The 21,158-nt window shown below is 43.9% G+C and overlaps 3 protein-coding genes across 3 annotated transcripts in view; 2 read left to right on the forward strand and 1 right to left on the reverse strand.

The window, feature by feature from the left end:
• The window catches only part of LOC145705400 (uncharacterized), an 85,259-nt gene that overhangs the window by 60,758 nt on the left and 3,343 nt on the right, over window positions 1-21,158 (reverse strand). The gene's annotated exons all lie outside the window — the stretch shown is intronic.
• On the forward strand, window positions 358-18,849 carry LOC145703907 (uncharacterized). Its single transcript, XM_081781305.1, has 4 exons — window positions 358-431; window positions 528-627; window positions 669-745; window positions 792-18,849. Exons 1-4 carry the CDS (start codon window positions 381-383, stop codon window positions 18,765-18,767), a joined length of 18,204 nt encoding a protein of 6,067 aa, XP_081637431.1. The 5' UTR covers window positions 358-380; the 3' UTR covers window positions 18,768-18,849.
• LOC145702491 (long-chain fatty acid transport protein 6-like) lies at window positions 18,998-20,807 on the forward strand. Its single transcript, XM_081779723.1, has 4 exons — window positions 18,998-20,056; window positions 20,097-20,229; window positions 20,275-20,577; window positions 20,622-20,807. Exons 1-4 carry the CDS (start codon window positions 19,075-19,077, stop codon window positions 20,743-20,745), a joined length of 1,542 nt encoding a protein of 513 aa, XP_081635849.1. The 5' UTR covers window positions 18,998-19,074; the 3' UTR covers window positions 20,746-20,807.

A 21,158-nucleotide genomic window follows, 5' to 3' on the forward strand; every position in this document is an offset into this window, starting at 1 on the left:
AAAATTACCTTTTACTTTATCAAGAGCAAGGATTCATAAAAGTTAAATCGAAACTATATTATTCTGAATATTATATCTTCATGATCAGGTCTTGTTCTCAAAATAGCAAGCTTATCAAGAGTAAGCAGGGTTACTTTTCGCTCTTTGCTCATCGTCACCTGTCGCCTTAGCAGTAGCTGCCCGGGCAAAAAGTAGCTCGCTCCCTGCTTCCTCCCAATCTTCTCGTCCCTCGATGCGGGAGCTCAGCTATCTTTTCTTTGTGATCTCAGAGAAACAGCTGATATTTATGATTTTCTGTTTTGTTTGAGAATTTCTTACGAAGTAGTGTGATAAAAGAGAAAAACTTGAAAGTTTAGAAATTGGAATCGAGAAATTAGAAAATGGCGGAGGAGCAACAGGAAATGCAAGAGCAAGTTCCAATGGACGAACAGGTAAACGGCTCACCTAAACCATTGCTCGAATATAAATTCTTGAATACAGCTAAAGATATATTATCTATAAAGAAAAAAATGCTAATCAAATTTTAGGGGGACTCTGTCCCTATCCTGGTCGACCGATCAAAGTTGACACCTCAGATGCGACATTTCCTCACAATGTCGAAGATGCAGTCTGAAAATGCTTACAAAGGTGATTAAGAAAACAAAACTGTTAATAAACTTTATTTTCAGAGGAAGCTGCAAAAGTTAACTCTAAGAACGAGTTTACCAAAACTTTTACTGATCAGGCTGAATACAAAATTAATAAGGTAATATTTCAATTATGATAACATGGAAGATAACTGATTTATTTAGGCCGTTCATGAAGCAACTGTCGACAGAAACTACAAAAAGGGAGCTGCCGAAGCAGTTGAGAACTTCAAGGGCCACCAGAACCTTGGCTATGATAACCCTCAAATGGCTCATCACGCCAAGAATAACGAAATGCTTTCTAATGCCTACTACAAAGAAGACTACGAAATGGACAAGGACATCGTCTACTTTCCCATGGAGGCTTCTCCAGGCTATGTGAACGCAAAGAAGGTAAAAGAAGCGACGGACGATGCGAACTACAAAGCTAAAGCGGCAGAAAACAATCAGCAGAACAAGCTCAACCTTTGCGAAACACCTGTCTATCAGACTCAAGAAGCTCTCAAGGCTAAGGTGTCCAACAAGGCTTACACTAAGGACTATGAAGAGGCAAAGATCAATGTTCACCCTACTCCTGTCACCCACGAGATGGTTGCCAGTAAGAAAGCTGGAGAGCTGACCAAGCGAGCTTATGGTGCGAATGGCATGGAAGCTATTCGATCGTACAACAACGATGCTAGTATGCTCAACAGAGGCGATATCCAACAAGCTCAGAAGACTCAGAAACAGGATGACCATCTCAAGCGAGAGTACCGAAAGGACTACGAGGAAAGCAAGACAAAATATGAATTTGAAAAGGCCCTGAACGACGTGCCAGTCATCAAACAGCAGATTCTTGCTTCCAAGCAGGCTGATGCCACCAATACTACTTATGGAGCTGGTGGAAAGCAGAGCATGGAACGTAACGAGTTTACAAAGACATATTGCGATACTAATGTCTACAAGACTAACAAGGCTATCACTGCTATTACTCGAGACTCGCTTTACCAAGCCGGAAAAGCTGATGCTATCAAATCTTTCAAAGGATTCCAGGCTTTGGACATCAACCAGGTTCCATCTTTTAAGCAGCACATGGCCAACCAAGAGAACCTTTCCAATGTCTACTACACTGATGATTATGAAAACGACAAGGACTTGGTTTATTTCCCTACCAACATTACTCCAAAGTACGAGTCGGACAAGAAGAACGCTGAGATCAACGCGAACTACAAGACCGAAGCGGCCAAGGATGCTGAAACTCACAAGTTTAACTTGGCGGAAAGCGAAACCTACAAAAATCAAAAGGACGTTGAGAGCAAAACCCGACCAAAGCAGTACACTGAGAAGTGGGAGCAAGAAAAGTTCAAGGTCATTGGCACCGCTGTTACCAAAGAAATGGAACTCATCGAAACTCTCAAGAAAACAAAGGATGCCGCTTATACTGAGGCTTGGGACGAGGCAAAGTTGAATATCCACTATCCACCAGATAACCCACTCATGCTTCAAGCCAAAAAATCTGCCAAGCAGTCTTCTGACATCGAATATAAGAAGGACTACCGAGAAAACGTTCTTGGCGCTAAGTCATCTGCTGATGCTGAGGGCGATCTTGAATATGTTGTTAACAAAAATAACAAAGCTATCACAGACGACGCTAACTACAAGAAGGATGCAATGGCCGCTATGGAACATCATAAATATGCCCCTGAGTTTTGTGAGACCGAGAAGTACAAGATTGCGAAGAACATCACCGAGATCACATCCGACCGATACAACACCACTAAAGAAACTCTCAAGAACTTCCAAGGATGGAATACTATTCGACCTGGTGACAATCCACTCATCGTTCATCATGCGAAGAATGCTGATCAACTTAACCCCTATCTTTACAAGGAAGATTATGAAGTTGATAAGACATTGGTCGATTATCCTGTTCATATGTCTGAGCATTACCAGAACACGAAAAATCTGAAGGAGAAGCTCGATGGCTATACTGAAGATTACGAGAAGATGAAGCAGCAAAATCGTCTCGATTTGACCAAGACCGAAAAGTACATCAACGATGAAGCTTTGTCCAAGAACTATCGATCTGACAAGGGCTACAAGGCAAAATATGAAAAGGAAGTCCAGGGACACTGCATTGGTTCGGAGACCAACCCGCAGCTTGAGCAGTTGAAAGGTCTCAAGCCGTATCAAAACGATAAGCTCTACCAAGAGGGTGCTCGCGAACTCATGAAGACTACCAACGTTCCTCATGATGCTCCTGAATTCGAGCTGTCCAAGAAGCGAAACGAAATTCGATCTGATAAGTTCTACAAGAAAAACTACGAAGAGACCAAGCACAAGAACATTCCTGGTCCAGTTGAGAACTATCACGATTATAAGACTCAGGCGGAAGTTAAAGCAATCACTAACGATGCTGCTTACAAAAAGAAGTACAACGAGACTGTGGTTACCAACTCTGTCACCAAAGAGTTCTGTAACACTGAACAATACAAGACCAACAAAAATCTCAAGAAGCTTACTTCGAAGGCCAACTATTCCGACTTTCCAGAAACTCTTGCAAAATATAAGGGATTCCAGTCGATTGATACCAACGAAGTTCCTGAGTTTGCCATGCACGCTCGAAATGCAGATCAGCTTTCTCAACCCTTGTATAAGGAAGATTACAACAATGAAAAAGATCTCGTTTTCTTCCCAGTGCACATGTCCGAGAAGTATCAACAGGATAAGAAACTTCACAAAGACATAAAAGACTACGATGCTAACTACCAGGATAAGAAGCACGAGGTCAATTTCAATCAGGCTGAGACCGAAAAATACCTGCAAGACAAGGAACATCGCGCCAAGACCAGCGACAAAGGATACAAAAAGGAATGGTCCGAAAAAGTTCAGGGCACTACCGTTGGTACTGCCCGAACTATGGAGATGGACCTTCAGGATACCCTTAAAATCACCAAGGATTCCGCGTACAAAGAAGGCGCTAAGGAGCGAATGAAGAGCTACAATCGATCTCTCCAAGATCCTGATTACGAACAAATGGCCAAGTCGCAGATTCAGAGATCTGACAAAGACTACAAAAAGGACTACAATGAGAATGTTCTTGGAAAGAACATTGGTGCTCCTATTGAGGGTCATCTTGACTACTACAACCAGAAGAAAGTCAAAGAAATCACTCAAGATTCTGCTTATACCGCTGATGCCAAGGATCGAATGCGATCGTTTGTCCTTGAACCTAATGCACCATTTGTCCGCAATGCCATTGACGTCCAGAAGCAGGTCAATATGGCTTCTTACCGAAAATCTGGAAAGGAAGCAATCGACCAGTTCAAGGGTTTCCAGCAATTGGATATCTACAAGAACCCTTACCTCAACCGTCACATTATCAATTCTGAAAACTTGTCGAACAACTACTACAAGGAAGAGTACGAAATCGACAAGGACTGTGTTTACTTCCCATACAACACTACTGAGAAGTATGCGGCAGACAAGAAGCTCCACGACACTGCCGGTGATCTTGCTTATGCTGAGAGTCACAAGAAAGAGGACTGGAAGCATTCTATGGACCTTTGTGCCACTGAAAAATACCAGCAAGATGCGAAGCTTGTTGCTGAGAACCAAGGACAGCGATACAAAGCAAAATATCTTGAAGATGTCTCCAAGGGTCGAGCAGGTGGTAAACTTGTTCATACTTGGGAAATTGACGCGATGAACATGATGAAGAAGGTTCGAGACCAAGCCTACACTGCTGGAGCCAAGCAAATTCAGCGAAAATATGATCTTATGCTTGATGACAACAAACTGTCTCACTTGATGAAAGTCCAAGATGTTTGCAACGCCCGACTTTACAAGAAGGACTACAATGAAAATACTCTTGGAAAGGGCGCTGCTGATCCAGGCATCGCTTATCCTTATTACAAGGAACAAGCTAAGCTCACCGAAAAGATGCAAGCAAGCGAGTACACCAAAGACGCGAAAGAACGTATGGAAAAGCCAGAAAACTACGTTCGATGGGATGAGCTTCGACGATCGCGAAAAGTCGCTCTTCAGTGCAAGGACTCTGAATATCGAAAGTCCTTCCATGAAGCTGTCAAGAGCATGAAGGGATTCCAGCAGCTCGACATCTTCCAGAACCCTTACATGTCTCGGCACATTGTCAACGCAGAAAACGCATCCGATGTGTACTACAAGGAAGACTACGAAAACAACAAGGATGTTGTTTATTTCCCTGTCCAGATCACTGAACGATTCCAGGACATGAAAAAGATCGCCGAGATCGAGGCTGACTATAAAACTGAAGCTAAGAAAATTCAGGCGAAAGTCACTTTCGACGCTGCTTCCACAGAGAAATATAATGCTGACAAAGCTCTTCGAGAAAAACTCGGCGCTGAATACACCAAAAACTCCATTGAGATCAATGCCCGACCCAAGGGTGTCGACAAAACTATGGATATGGAGCGAATCGAAAAGCTCAAGATTGTCCAGGGAACCAACTATGCTGCTGAAGCTAAGCGTCTTGCTATGAAATACGGGCTTACTGCTGATGATACCAAGCTAGCGAATTCCCTTCTTTCTGCGAAAATCACTTCTGATCGTCTTTACCATGAGCACTACAACAAACATGTTCGAGGCACAACCGCTCAGAATCCAGGAATCGCTTACGAGATCGAGGTTACTCGAAACAAGAACGCTGCGAAGATTCGATCTGACAACGAATATCAGAAGGATGCCAAGAAACTCGCTCAGCGAAACGAGTTTACTAAGCAGAAATACAGTGAATCCGAGAAGGCTCGACTTGTTGCTCTCCAATGCAATGATTCTGAATATCAAAAGGGCAAACGAGAAGCTGTCAACGAGTTCAAGGGTTACATGCGAATGGATGCTTCTCTTCATCCAGTTGTTACTCGAGGTATCCTTGTTTCTGAAATGCAGTCTGCTGCGCTTTACCGAGAAGATTGGGAGATGGAGAAAGATCTTATTTACTATCCCTTGAACATGACTCCCGGTTATGAGCAGCTCAAAGCAGCCGACGAGTACAAATCCGATGCTAACTATCGAGCCAAATGGGAACAAGACAAGATTGCAACCAAGTACAATGCTGCTCTCACTGAAAAGTACAATAACGATCTTGAAATCCGAAAGGTTCAATCAGACGCCTTTTACCGATCTGAATGGAACAGCAAACAGCGACATGAGTTCAAAACACCCGCTCGAACAATGGAAATGGATCGATTTGAGCCTCTCCGAAAGCTTACTAATAAGGCCTACGCCCTTGAAGCGAAAAAACTTGGTGAGAAATATGGCCTTGTTCATGACGATATTACTCTTCGAAACTTAATGGCTGTTGGTGGTATCACATCTCAGATCGCTTACAAGAAAGCCTACAATGCTGAAGACCTTGGAAAGTCTTCCAAGGCCGACTTTTATGGCTATCTCCCTTATGTCACCCAACGAGATGTCAAAGCTGCAACCAATGACGCCGCTTACACCAAGGATGCCAAGAACATCATGAAGCACAACGTTGTTGCCCAGAGTAACGAAGAGCTCCGAGCCCGCTCGGTCGCTCTTTCCATGAAAGATTCGGAGTACAAAAAATCTATGCGAGAAGCTATCGAAACCTGCAAGGGTTTCATGAGAATGGACGCTCATCTTCATCCTGTTGTCCAGAGAGGTGTTGCCGTCAATGAAATCATCTCTGATGCTCTCTACAAAGAAGAGTGGGAGTTAGAGAAGGATGCGATCTACTTCCCAGTCCAAATGACTCCAGGATATGAGACTGCAATTACTTCTACAAAGCAGAGCTCTGACATTGTCTATAAGTCTGATTACAATGCTAGCAAGCACCAGAACAAATACGATCCAACTGTTTCTGAAAAGTACCAGTCTGACAAGGTTGTGGAAAATGCTCGAAGTGATAAGACCTACAGAAAGGATTACGAAGAAACAAAACACCAGAACATTGGAATCGCTGTCACCTCAGAAATGGAACGAGCTGGTATCCAACGAGATCTTCGAGATGCCAAGTATTCGCTTGAAGCCAAGAACTTGGCAATGAAATATGGCTTGACTCACGATGATATCAAGCTCAAGAACCTTCTGGCTGTTGGCGCTATTTGCTCAGAGCGACTTTACAAAGATCACTATAACAAGGAAGTTCTCGGAAAATCATCCAAGGCTGATCTTAACGGTTATCCTCACATCAAGGACTCTTTCAAGCTTCAAAAAGAAATGTCGAAGGCTCAGTATGAGAAGAAATCAAAAGAAATTCTCAAGAAAAACAACTATGCTCAATTCGACGACGAAATAAGAGCTCGAAACATGGCTCTTTCCGTTAAAGACTCAGCCTACAGATCATCAATGTGGAAAGCTATTGATGAATTCAAGGGTTTCATGAGAATGGATGCTTCTTCGCATCCAGTTGTTACTCGAGGTATTTTGGTCGCAGAACTCATGTCAGATGCTCTCTACAAAGAAGACTACATGCTTGAGCGCGATTTGATCTACTACCCCGTCCAGATCACTCCTGGATATGAATCTGCAACTAACGCTCAGAATTTCGCTTCTGACATCAACTACCGAGCGAAATATCACGAAACAAAAGCTGAGAACAAGTACAACTCTACTCTTGATCAGCGATATGCTGAAATCAAAACTCATGAGAAAGCTCGATCTGACAAGACCTACAAAGCTGATTATGAAGCTACAAAGCATAACGCTAAAGGAACTCCTGTTACTCAAGAAATGGAGCGTGCTGCAATCATGAAAGAAATTAGCGATGATAAATACAAGGCGGAAGCCAAGAAACTCGCCATGAAATATGGACTGACTTGCGATGATATCAAGCTTGCCAATTCTTTGGCTGTTGCAAAGATCGCTAGTGACAAATTGTACAAGAAAGATTACAATGAAAACGTTCTTGGTGCATCTGGCAAAGCTGATCTCCAAGGTTATCCAGTTTACAAGGATGCCAAGGAAAACAACGCCAAGCTCAACTCAAAAGCGTATAAGAAGGACGCTATGAAGGTTCTCGAAAAGAACAACTACGCTCAGTTTGATGACGAAATCCGTGCCCGAGAAGTTGCACTTTACTGCAATCCAGATCGATACAGCCAACAACGACGCGAAGTTATCAACGACATGAAGGGATTCATGAGAATGGACGCTGCTATGCATCCAGTTGTCACTCGAGGTATTGAAGTTGCTGAGATGCAGTCCGCTGCTCTTTACCGCGAAGAATGGGAGATCGAAAAGGATCTCATTTACTTCCCCGCACAGATTACACCTGGATATGAATCTGCTCAAGATGCTTACAAATTCCAGTCTGAGAATCTTTACCGAAAGAAATACAAAGATGACCTTGAAAACGCTCCTGTTTTTAATCCTGTTCATACTGAAAAATATCAACAGGACAAGGAAACGGAGAAGCACCGTAGCGACAAGCACTACAAAGCTAAATGGGATGACATGAAGGAGAAGGGACAAGGATTTAGTTCTGTTCCGGTGACCATGGAAATGGAACGAGCCAAGCTTCTTGAGAAAACCGCCATGAAAATTTACGGCAAAGAGGCTAAGAATGTTGCCATGAAATATGGTCTTGATGCTCAAGATGTTACCCTTAGCAACTTGAAGAATGTCCAACAGCTTCGTTCAGACATCCTTTACAAGAAGAAATACATCGAGGAGGATCTCGGAAAATCTTCTGTCGCTGATCTTAAGGGTTATCCTCATCTCGAGGCTTCCAACAAGCTCCAAAAAGCAATGTCCAAGGCTGAATACGAAAAAGATGCCAAGCAATGTTTGACAAAGAACAACTACGTGCAGTTCGACGAGCAGAACCGAGCTGAAAAAATGGCTTATGAAGTCCGAGGATCTAACTACCGACGACAAATGTGGGAGACTATCAACAAATACAAGGGTTTCCAGCGAATGGATGCCGCTTCTCACCCAATCGTCGCCGAGGGTAATCGAGTCAACGATATCATTTCTCAGCGTAATTACATCGAGGACTATCTCATTGACCGAAATGTCATCTACTACCCTGTTCACATGACCCCTGGTTATGAAGCTGCTATGTTCGCCGCCAAATGGCAGTCCAACATCGAATACGATGCTGACTACCAGGAAAATAAGATGAAGAACAAGTTCAACATGACTGAGACTGAGCGATACAAGGATATTCAGGTCACGGAACAATTCCGCTCTGACAAGAACTACCAGGCTAAGGTCAAAGCCGATTTCTCTGCTGGCAAGGGTCTCACTTCTATCAAAGAGACTCCGGAAATGGTTATTTCAAAGGCGCTTAAGCCTCTTCGAACTGAGTACATGAAGGAAGCCAAAGATCTCGCTGCTAAATATTCTCTCTGTGCTGGTGCAGTTGAAATTGCCCACGCTCTTGAAGTTGCTGACGTTACTTCCATGGCTCTTTATAAGAAGGATTACAATGAGAATACTCTTGGTAAAGCTGCTGCTAATCCTGGAATCGCATATCCCTTCTATGATCTTTGCAAAGAATACCAGAGCCAAAGATCTGACAAAAACTACAAGGGAGATCTTCAGAAAGTCCACGATAAATACACTTTCATGGACTCGGACGAATGCCGACGAGCTCGAGCAGCTGCTTTATCCTGCACTCCTCGAGAGTACACTAAGCAGAGAGAGGAGGTGATCAAAAAGTACCAGGGTTTCCAGCGAATGGATGCCGCTACTCACCCAATTGTATTGGAAGGAGAACGAGTCAACAACCTCATCTCAAAAGCCCGTTACCTCGAAGATTTCATCATTGAGAAAGAATCCGTCTTCTACCCAGTTCATCTCACTGCTGGCTATGAAAACTCTATCAACGCCCAGAAGCTTCTCTCTGAGACCGAGTACAAGAAAGATCACGAAGCGAACAAGTTTAAAAATGTGTACGACTCCAGCAAAACCGAGAAATACGCTGCTGACAAAGTTCACGAAAAACATCGATCTGACTTTTATTACAAGCTTGAAGCTAACAAGATGTTTTCTGAGGGCAAGGGCTTCACCGAAGTTGCCGAGCGATTTGACATCAATCTCAGCAAAGAACTTCAGAAGACTCAGGGCGATCGATATGTCAAGGAAGCTAAAGAAATTGCTGGTAAATATGGTCTTGCTCATGACGCTATGGCCATTACTAGCGCTATTGCTATCAGCGATGTTATTTCTAAAAAGCTTTACAAGAAGAAATATGAAGAAGAATGTCTTGGTACTGGAGCGAAAAACCCCGCAATTGCTCACCCAGAGTACTTGCACTACAGAGATGTTCAGGCAGCTTTGAACCAGAGTAATTACAAGGCTGAAGGTGACAAGATCAAGGTCAAATACACTGTTGCCGAGTCTAACGAGACCCTTCGAGCAAGATCTGTTGCTCTTCAGTGCACTGACAAAGAATACAAGAAACAGCGTGCTGAAGTTATCAATAAGTACAAAGGCTTTCAGCACATGGACGCCCACAACCATCCAGTCGTTGTCGAAGGAGAGCGAGTCAATGATATTATCTCTCACTCAAAGTACATTGAAGACTATCTCGTTGAGCGAAACTTCGTCTATTTCCCAGCTCATATTACTCCTGGTTATGAAAATGCTGTTGCAGTCAACAAGTTCCAATCTGACATTCCATACAGAAAGGATTACTTGGAAAACCGAGCAAAGAACGTGTACGACGTCACCACCACTGAGCGATACGCGGATCAGAAGGCAGCTGTGAAGTATAAGAATGACCAGTACTACGCTGAAGAGTGGAATACAACTGGGAAATTGAAGTTCACCCCTGTCAGTGATACTCCTGTTCAGAACCTCGCGAAGGCGAACTCGAAGCTTCAGCGACCAAATGATTACGTGGCTGATGCTAAAGATATCATGTCAAAGTATGGTCTTGAGCTTCAGAACTTGAACTTGCAGGAATCGATGAAGAATGGTCAGCACCACAAGGACTATCTTTACAAAGAAAAATACAACAAGGAGACCAAGGGTAAAGGTGGAAACTACAAAGGAATCGATGACGTCTTTGACTACAAGCGAGCGAAGGAGAACCAGTTCAACTTGAACGAAAAGAACTACCGTGCCACTGGCGAAGAGTTCAATCACAAGTACACTCTTGTCTACGATACGCCCGTCCAGCTGACTGCTCTCAAGAATCAGAAAAACATCAATCACGCTCTCTACTCGAAGTCCAAAATTGAAGCCATTGAAAAATTTAAGGGCTTCCAGAGAATGGATGCCGCTACTCATCCAATCGTCGTTGAGGGAGAACGAGTGAACGATGTTATCTCTCACCGAAAGTACATCGAAGACTACCTTATTGATAGAAACGTCATCTACTACCCTGTTCATATGACTCCTGGTTACGAAACTGCCATGTACGCTTCTAAATGGCAATCTAACATTGGTTACACTGATGAATACCAGAAGTCTAAAGTAAAGAACGTCTATAATCAGGCTGAGTCCGAGCAGTATAAGGATGCTAAGGCCCGACAAGCTGCTATTGGACAAAATGCCTACGGTCGAGAATGGAAGGACAAACTTGCGACTTCGAAGCAGCACACTGAAATCGTTGATCCCACTGAGGTTAAGCTTGCCAAGAGCGTCAAACCATGGATCGGCAAAGCCGCTTACATCAAGGCTGCAAAGGAAATCGCTGCCAAGCATGGACTTGTTGCCGGTGATATCAGTCTACAGCACGCCGCTGAGTGCAAGCTGAAGCTCTCGATGAAGGATTATCGACAGGCATATGTTGAGTCCGTACAGGGTGTTGGTGGAAAATATCAGTCCATTGATGACTTGTTCATTGAAAAACAAGCCAAACTCACTCAAGAGCAACTTTCCCAGAAAAACTACACCGCTAAAGATGATGCTTCTCTTCACCAATACACTGTTATTCCCGATTCTATCGAAATGCAGCGAGTTAAAGCTCAAGCCGGTCTTCTCAACGATTACTTGTACTCTGCTTCTCGACGAGACTGTATTGCTCGATACAAGGGTTTCCAAAACATGGACGCTCACTCTCACCCCGTTGTCATTCGTGGTGTTGAAGCTATGGAGCGAATTTCAAACTCCAAGTACACTGAAGAGTGGAAAGAAATTAAGGAGATGATCTACTTCCCCGTTCAGATTACTCCAGCTTATGAGTCTGCTATGCAAGCTTATCAGTTCCAGTCCCAGCTTCTCTACAACAAGGACTACCACAAAGAAAAGCACAACAATGTCTACAACATGTGTACCAGTGAAGGTTACGCTCAGAAGCAAACCGCAAATAAGATCCTTTCCGATCATCATTATCAGGAAGACTACCGAAAGAACAAGGGCAAGGGCTTCACTGAAGTGATGACTCTCAAAGAAGAGACTGCGAAGAGTGTCCAGCCACAAACATCCATTAGACTTTATCAGCAAGCCGCCAAGGACTTGATGGGCAAGTACCACATTGACTGTACGGCAATGGAAGTCGGCCATGCTATGGAGATGCGAAATGTCTGCTCCCAGCGAATCTATGATGATGTTTATAACAAGGAAGTCAAGGGTCTGCCATCTCGATTCTTCCATCTAACTGAAACTTACGACACTTACAAGAAGAACGCCATCAACTTGAATGATAAGATCTACCAGCAGGATGGACGCGTCGCCTCGCATCAGTATACTTTCGGGCCCAATCTCATGCTCGAACACTACAAGAACGTTATGAAGCTCATGAGCACTTCTGACTACACCAAGTCACAGAAGATCGTTAACAATACATTCAAGGCTTTCTCCAAGCTCTGTGTCGGCGACGATATGAACATGGTTCGAGCTGCTGAAAATGCTCGAAACTTGTCTGACTGGCGATACAAGGAAGAATACCTCGAAGAGCGAAACTACGCCTATTTCCCTGTTCACATCACTCCGGGATATGAGAATGCTCTCCAGCACACCAAAATGATGTCTGACAAGAAATACAAGGCAGAATACGAAGAATCTAAGCGAAAAGCAAACCATTTCCGTGCTAACGAGACTGAGCATTACATCCAAAATAAGGACCTCGATGGCTTCCTTTCTATTCACAAGTACAGAGCTAAGTATATGGCCGATAGGAACAAGGGCTACAAGGGTGTCAAGGGTCTTGATATGGTTCAAGAAAACCTTCGAGATTGCCAGAAACGCCTGAGCAACTGGACATACGAGCAAGAAGCCCGAAATACTATGGGCAAATATAATCTCGACTTGGACTTTATGCCATTCAAGCTTGCGAAAGCTAATGACGTCATCCAAAGTGAGAACCTTTACCGAAAGGCTGGAAAAGAATTCAACACCAAGTACCAGTCTGCTGGAAAGGACGAATTTGCTCTTCAGCTCCATGCTGCTAACAAGAAGCTCCAAAACCCTAACAATTACGCCGCTGATTGGAATAAGCAGAAGGAGAAGTACACTCTTATCCCCGACTCTGTCGCAGTTGAAGGCGCCAAAGCTGCGTCCAAGGCCTTCAGCCAGAAGGAGTACTTGAAGGATTATGAAGCTGCCGTAAAGAGCGCCTCTTCTTTCAAAAACATCGATATGTGGCCTGAAGATCGATTCCACTCGGAAGTCACTCGAAATATGTCGAAGCATGCGTACCAGGAGGAATATCTTATTGACCGAGAGTGCTGCTTCTACCCTGTTCACATCACGCCTGGGTACGAACTTTCTCTCGAAGTCAACCGATTCCAGTCCCAGTGGCTCTATCTTCAGAAGTATAAAAAGGATATCCAGGGCGCGCCAAACAAGTACAAAATCACTGAGTCTGAGAAATATTCTCAGGACAAGAAGAACAAGGGTCTTCTTGACTTCAAGTACCAAGAAGCTGGAAAGGCCGCTAACACCAAATGGCAATTTACAATTATCACTCCTGTTCATGAGCACCAAAAGGCCATGATCGAGCTCGGTAGTGAATCAAAGTACAAAAAGGAGGCTAAGGAAATCATGATGAAGTATGACTTGCCAGTTCAGCGAATTGATATTGTTGCTGCTAAAGAAGCTCGACAGATGGTATCTGACTATATCTACTTAACTAAGCATCGAGAAGAAAAGGGTAAATCTCGTCTCTGGAATGCTGCTGCTGCCCTTGATGGTCCTCGACATAAGGAAAATCAACAAAACGTATCCGAGAAGGGCTACAAAGAAGCCGCTGAGAAGATGAAGACAACATTTAATATTCCAGTAGATCACTTGCCTATCAAGGCTGCTCAAGAAGCTGCTGCTGCATGCTCTAACCTTGACTACAAGAAAACTTATCAGGAAGCCATCAAGCAATGCAGAGCTTTCACCAAACTCAGCATCAAGGATTCTCTCACTCAAACTTTCCATCAGGATGTGAAAGAAATTCTTTCTGACAAGAAATACAAGGAAGAGTACATGGAAGAGCAGGTTGGCTGGTGCATTCCTGAATTCGATACTCCCGAGTACCGACGAATCAAAGAGCAGTACGACCGAGGTGATGTCTCTGACAAGCTTTACAAGAAGACATTCTACAAAAACACCTTCGGAAAGGGACTTACTGACTTCACTGGACCTTCCTTCCAGCATGCGCTCAATATGAAAACCGAACAATCCAAAATTTCTTATGAAGCAAAAGACAAAGAGAAGCATAAGTGGGCTTCTCATATGGCTAACCAGACTCCCGGTGCAATGGAGCTCAAAGAAGCCCAGAAATATCAGTCTGCGTCTTCCTACAAACAGCCCGAGCACTACATGGGCATTGGTGCTGCCGTTATGTCAGAAGAAACCAAAAATCAGCTTGAAGTTCAGCACTTGGCTTCCGTTAACGAGTACAAACAGAAGTACGAAGAGACAAAGCACATTTCCGACTTTGCAAAGTGCGAGGAGCCAATCGACATGGCTGCTTTCAAGGATGCACAAAAACTCCAATCCGATAATCTCTACAAGGCTCAGCACTTGAAGGAGGACTTCGGCAGACCTGCTGAATTAGCCATGTCAGTCAAGCTTGTTCAGGATCGAGAAAATCAGAAACTTGCTTCTGAGCATCCATACAAGCTCAAGGGTGAGAAGGCCAAACACATCCAGAGCTACCAAAACAACTTGTTCCTCACTCCATGGGCTAAATATGTTGAAGAGATGAAGCATCTTGTTTCTGACAACAAGTACAAGGAAGAATGGAACGATGAAAAATCTGCTATCTGGGTCCCTTACATGTGGACTGTCGAGTACGAGCACTACAAAGAACAGGCTGATCTCAAGAATCAGCGAGCATACACTGGCGATGCCAAAAAGGCTCTTTCAAAAACCGCCAATCTTTATCAATCTGTTGAGCATGAATTCCAAAAGGAAGTTAAGAAGGAAATCTCCACCATCAACTATGGCAACAAAGTTAAGGGTGTTATGCAGCACGGTCCACACACTACTGTTGCTGATACTCCAGCGATTCTTCACGCTAAAGAAGCCCAAGAACTCGCATCTGGTCAGAAATATAAGGCAGAAGCTGAAGTTTTCAACAAGTTCTGTGCTCTTGACCCCACTGGAGGTAGCTACGTGAACAATGCTCATCTTGTTGAAGCTACAAAGCTCGCTAAAGATGCAAACGTCGTGAAACTCGATCAGACTTACGATCTCAAGGCTACTCCTATCGAGCTCAAGGATGATTTCAAAACCCAAGAACTCCTCCGCGCCCAGAAAATGGTGGGCGGTAAAGATTACAAGAAGGAGGCGATTGCTGAAATGCATGCTGTAAACGGTTGTTCTGTAACTGATACTCCTTGGCAACTCACTGTCGACAATGCTCAAAAGTACGCTTCTGAGACTCAATATCGAGAAGATCCAAGCAAGATGAAAATCTTTGATGATGGTACCCACGATATCCAGAAGTATGCCGATCGCCAGGCTAATATCTCTGACGTCAAATATCGAGAAGAATACAACGATTACTGGAAGGGGCAAGTTCTTTCTCTGCCAATTCCATTTGATTTGACGATGGAATCTCTGTGCGAGCGTCAAAAACTCACTGATGACAAAGCTTACAAGGAAAAAGCCAAGGAAGCTGCTCAGAAATACCTTGTGGTTCCAGATACTCCTTACTACCGACACTTGAAAGAACTTGCGGAGAAATCTGGCGAGCGTACTTACAAGGCCGCTGCTCTTCATGAAATGAGAGCAATGAATCTCAACACTGCGGACTCATTCAGCATCAACGAGGTCAAAAAGGCTGAAGCTCTTAAGAGCAACCGCGAGTACCAACGAGAAGCTAAGCTCGAAATGAGTCTCAACTCGCAAACTGTCAACAAGGAGACTGCAGCCCAAATCGAAGCAACGAAGGTTTCTGATAAGATTGGCTACTACAAAGATGGCAAGGAAGCTATGAAATCGAACTTGCAGGCTCACAAGACCTTGGAGCAAGCTCATATCAAGGATACCGTCGAAAAGCTTAACGACAGAAACTACAAGGCTGCTGCAAAGGTCGAAATGCACGCTGTCAACTGCAACACCATTGGTGTCCAGCTCAATGCTGCTAAGGATGCTCAGAAGCTCACCGACGAGAAAGGATATAAGGAGATCGCTCTCAAGGACATGCAATCTACTAACATCCGAGACGCTGATAACTTTGTATTCAACAATGTCAAACAGATTCAGAAAGCCGTCTCTGATGTCGAGTACAAGAATTCTGATCAGTTTGGTGGTATTAAAGACAACGAGTGGTGCTTCCAGTTCCCCGATGATCTTTCTCTTACTTCTGCTCAGCAGACTACAAAATACCAGTCTGATGCTGCTTACAAAAAACAGTTCAACGAGCAGAAGGGTAAAGTTGCCTTTATCGCCGCTGATACACCTGAGTATGCTCGTCTCCAGAAGATGCAAGAGCAGTATTCTGACCTCAAGTACCGAGATCAGGTTAAGCGAGAGATGAAAGACATCACTTTCACTCCTAATCTCAAAGAAGCCACAAAGGCCTCTGAGATTGCTTCTGATGTGAAGTACCGAAAAGCTGGTAAGACCGAGCTCCAGAAGAATACTCAGGTCAAAGATATGATCGTTGATCACCAGGCTTCTATCACCAAGGACACTCTCCGATCTGATCGTGACTACAAACAGCAGTATGAGATGGAAAAGAGCAAATTCACTGCTTTGCCCGATGATATCCAAACCACTCACCGAAGCCGAGTCCAAAAGATTGCTTCGAAGATTGCGTATCAACAGGAGAACAAGATGTCCGAGTACTCCAAACTTGAGCGCACTTACGATCAAGAGCGACATGACGACAATCAGTACCTGGTCTCTTCTAAGTACAAGCAGAAGACTGAAGGCAAGTCTCTCGATATGGTTCCCTCAATGGAAGCTAAACTTGAGTTCCAGACTCTTGCTAGCAAGATTGAATACTCTAAGAACAAGCAGCAGGATAAGAACTCTTTCAAACCTGAGAGCACTCCAATGTACAACCAGCTCAAGGATCTCAAATCTATCCAGTCTGATGTTCAGTACAAGAAAAAAGCGCGAGAAGGCATGGACAAGAACCATGCTACATCCATCGAAGATCGACCAGATATCGCTCAAAATGCAACTGCTTCTAAGCTCGTCTCTGATAAGGCATACAAAGAAGCTGGCAAACAAGGATCATCCGGATACACTTTTGTTCCAGAGGCACCAATTCACCAGCATCACAATCACGCTGGAAAGATCAACTCTGAGCTTCACTACAAACGAGAAGGTCTCAAGTCACAGAAGGGCAAGGGATGGGAAGCTGATGAAGCCAATCCTTTCCAGCAAACCTACATGGAAGCTCAGCGATTCACTTCCGGTCGAAATTACAAGACCGCCGCTAGAGACGCGATGAAGGCCAGTTGCTACGAAGACGACTTCAACTCTGAGCGTGTCAAAAAGGCCAGCCGAATCCTCTCCGACCGAGAATATAAGAAAGACTTTGAGAAGACCATGAAGGGCTACGGATATGATCTTCATATGACACCTGCTATGGAGGCTATTCGAAAAGCAAATGCTATCAAGTCCGACAAGGAATATAAAAAACAGTACGAGAGTGAGCTCAAGGGTCGATCGGCTGGCGACGTTCTTCAGACACCGGCTATGAAAGCTGCTATGGCTGCTCAACAGCTCATGAAGAAGGAGTCTCTTGGCGAAGCCATTGCTGGCAACGATAAGTGGGTCACTGCTCGAGTGAACGCAATTCTTGATACTCCAGAAATGCGACGAATCAAGGGAGTCGCAAAGACTTCTGAGCGAAACTACCGAATCAAGGTCAATCCTGGTGCCACTGTTCTTGATACCCCTGAAATGCGACGAGTCAAGAACGTCAGCAAGATTCAGTCTAAGGTTGGCTACGCTGATAACAAGTGGAAGGGCAAATCTTGTGGAGTTATGGACACCCCTGAAATGCGAATGGTTAAGCGAAACCAGAAGAACTTTTCCGAGCTCAAGTACAAGGAAGATCTGCAGAAGCAGGCCGGCAAGCGAATCCAGGTTGCCGATGATCTCGCTACCAAGCGCGCTCGACGAGCAACTGATATTGCTTCCGATCTCAACTACAAGGGAATCCGAGGCAAGGTCGATCAGATGGAAGCGGCTCGAATGACTCTTGAAAATGAAGCTCGCCAGCAGCAGATCCGTTCTCAGGCGCCAGCGCAATCAACTGGAACTCGAGTTGGCCGAGCTATGCCTCGATATCGAGCTGATCCTGGTTCTGTTTTCGACATTGAAGATCCTACAGATATTGAGTACGGCAGCTCTTACAATCATCATTACGACACTGCTGATGATATGGATGGAGATGGCTCTGACTACGAGCTTCTTGCTAACTGGGACCCGAAGAAGGTCGGTGAGCAAACTTCTTCGTGGAAGTCCTACCTTACTGGATCCTACAAACGAGCTTATGCTCCTGGCCACGTCATGAAGTACCAGGAGGGTGAGACCCAGCAGGCTCTTCAGAACGTTGGATATGAGTCCTCATTTTACGGTGGTTCCAATATGCAGACTCCAGCTCCAGTTCAGGAAGAGCAAGTTGAATTCATCAGCGTCAGAGCTCTTTACGACTACACCGCTGCTGACGACGACGAAGTTAGCTTCCAGGAAGGCGACATCATCAGCCAGGCCCAAGAAATCGGAGGTGGATGGCTTTTTGGTGTTGTTGAGCGAACTGGTGCCAGCGGTATGCTCCCCGGAAACTATGTCCAGCAGATCTAACAATTCTCCTGTTAACAAAACTTGATGCTTATCTCTTTATTTATGATGTGTGATTTAATAAATTTTGATATCTTTTGCAAAACCTGTTTTTATTCTCCGAAACATTTGAAATTGAGGCGTTTCCTGTAAATATAGATCAGGGTTACTGCAGTTCACAAAGCAAATATTGAACTTTCGCCGCAGTACTATTTTCATGGCAAAGATCCCGCAGAAGATGTTTCGATCTAGAATTTTTCGCTCGTTATCAGATGCAGCTCGTCTTCGAGTTGAAGCATTCGACCGTTCAATTGTTAATGCAAATGATAAGATGCAAGAAGCGGCGATGGAAATTTTTGGCAATCAAGAGACAACACTCGATTATTTGCTAAAGCGGGCGGAGGAAAATCGCGAAAAAACCAGTTTGATTTTTGATAATGATGAATTTTCAAGAGGCTGGATTGCAGATAAACTTAATCAAACTTCTCGTCTCGTAAAAACGCTTGAGCTTGAAGACGAAGATGTGATTGCTTACCTCAGCTTTAACTCGGAAGATTTCATCCCAACAGTTAGTGGCATAAGTGCCGGTGGAGCAATTCCAGCACTAATCAACACTTCGATGAAAGGTTCTGCTTTGAAGCATTCAATAGAGCTCACAAATGCTAAGTACGTCATTGTCGGAGGCGACCCTGTTCATCACGAAGCACTTGAGAGTCTGAACCTGAGAATTCCAATAATTTCAAAAACGAAAAATTACGGGCTTGGCCTGCTTGATGATCTGCGAAATAAGGAGAGCACTGATAGAATTGAACACCAGGATATAGGACCAATGGATATCTTTACCCTAATTTTTACATCTGGAACGACCGGTTTACCAAAAGCTGCAGTAAAGAAACATTTTCAACCCACCTTATCCTGCCATGCAGGACGCGTCTTCTACAACTACAACGAGGATAAAATGTTGCAAAATGACTTGCCTTTATTCCATTTTTCTGGCCTCCTGAATTGCATCGTCGCCATGTCAAACGGCTCTAAAGTTTGCTTGTCTTCTAAGTTCTCTCCATCGGAAGCAGTGAAGACCTTCACTGAAAACTACCCGATCACTCACATGATGTATATTGGTGAAACTATCAGATACATAAACAACACTGAGCCAAAAGCAACTGATCAGAATCATCAGCTAGAGCTTTGTCTTGGAAATGGTTTGGATCGGCGTGAGTGGACTAAATTCAACGATCGCTTTGGTGATCACATCTGGATGGCAGAAGTCTACGGTGCTACCGAGCTTCCTTTTATTTTGACTACTACTCTAGGTTAATCTCGTTCACTGAACTTTAGATTAGAGTCTTTTAGGGGATGATGGAAAACCTTTCGTAAGAAACGGTGCAATCAGTCGATTGACACCAACTTTTCAAGAATTGAACGGTCTTAAATTGGTGAAGAAGGATCCTAACGATGAAGGCTTCTTGAGGGATGAAAATGGACAGTATGTGATTGTTTGATCATCTGCTTCTTCAATAAATATTTTCAGTTTGGTGGAAGTTGGCTTCAACGAGCCGGGTATTTTGATCATGAGAGTCTCTGAAATCTACCAATACTCTGGATATTTCAACGACGAAAAGAAAACTTCTGAAAAAGTCATTGACGATCCATTCGGCGACGGCGAGGTTTGGGTCGACTCAGGTGACATGCTTGAAATCAACGAAGAATACGAGTTGTTCTTTTGCGATCGGCTTGGCGACACATATCGTTGGAAAGGCGAGAATGTTTCAGCGGCAGAAGTTGAACGTGTGGTCTTGGAATCAGGAGAGTTCACGGAAGCAGTTGCCTACGGGTAGGGCTTAGTTTAAATTAATTCGAGTAAAAGCTCTTTTATAGAGTAAAGGTAAAGGGAAATGAAGGGAGAATGGGGGTAATTGCTGGAAAATGTAATGAGATGACCATCGAAAAAATTCAAAAAGTCGCGAAAAAATGTCAAGCTAAGGTCAATAATTTTTTATAGAAAATCCATATCATATCCATTCTTTTACAAAGAAGGACAAGATAGAGATCTCCCTAAAGAAAACCTGCATCATGCTGCTTGCCCTAGAATTTACAGAATCGTCGAGGATTTACCGGTAACGGACACTTTCAAATACAAAAAAGCGGCTATAAAAGAAGACAAAATTCGACCAGGAGACTATTTCGTAACCAAAGACGGAAGAGTAGAAGTTCTTGGACAACAACAGATTCAAAACATCCTCGCTGGAAAACACAATAATATAATTTAAAAATTCCTTTGCAGACTGCAAATTGATAATAAACTCTGATGATAAACTCTTTTATTAACCATCAAATCATTTGTGTCAGAAGAGAATTTTCTAATACAAAAAGTGGAGTAAAGGGTACAAGTAAAGGGTACAGCCTTGGCACGCG

This window comes from Oikopleura dioica, chromosome PAR, assembly GCF_907165135.1.
Source record: "Oikopleura dioica chromosome PAR, OKI2018_I68_1.0, whole genome shotgun sequence".
NCBI lineage: Eukaryota > Metazoa > Chordata > Appendicularia > Copelata > Oikopleuridae > Oikopleura > Oikopleura dioica.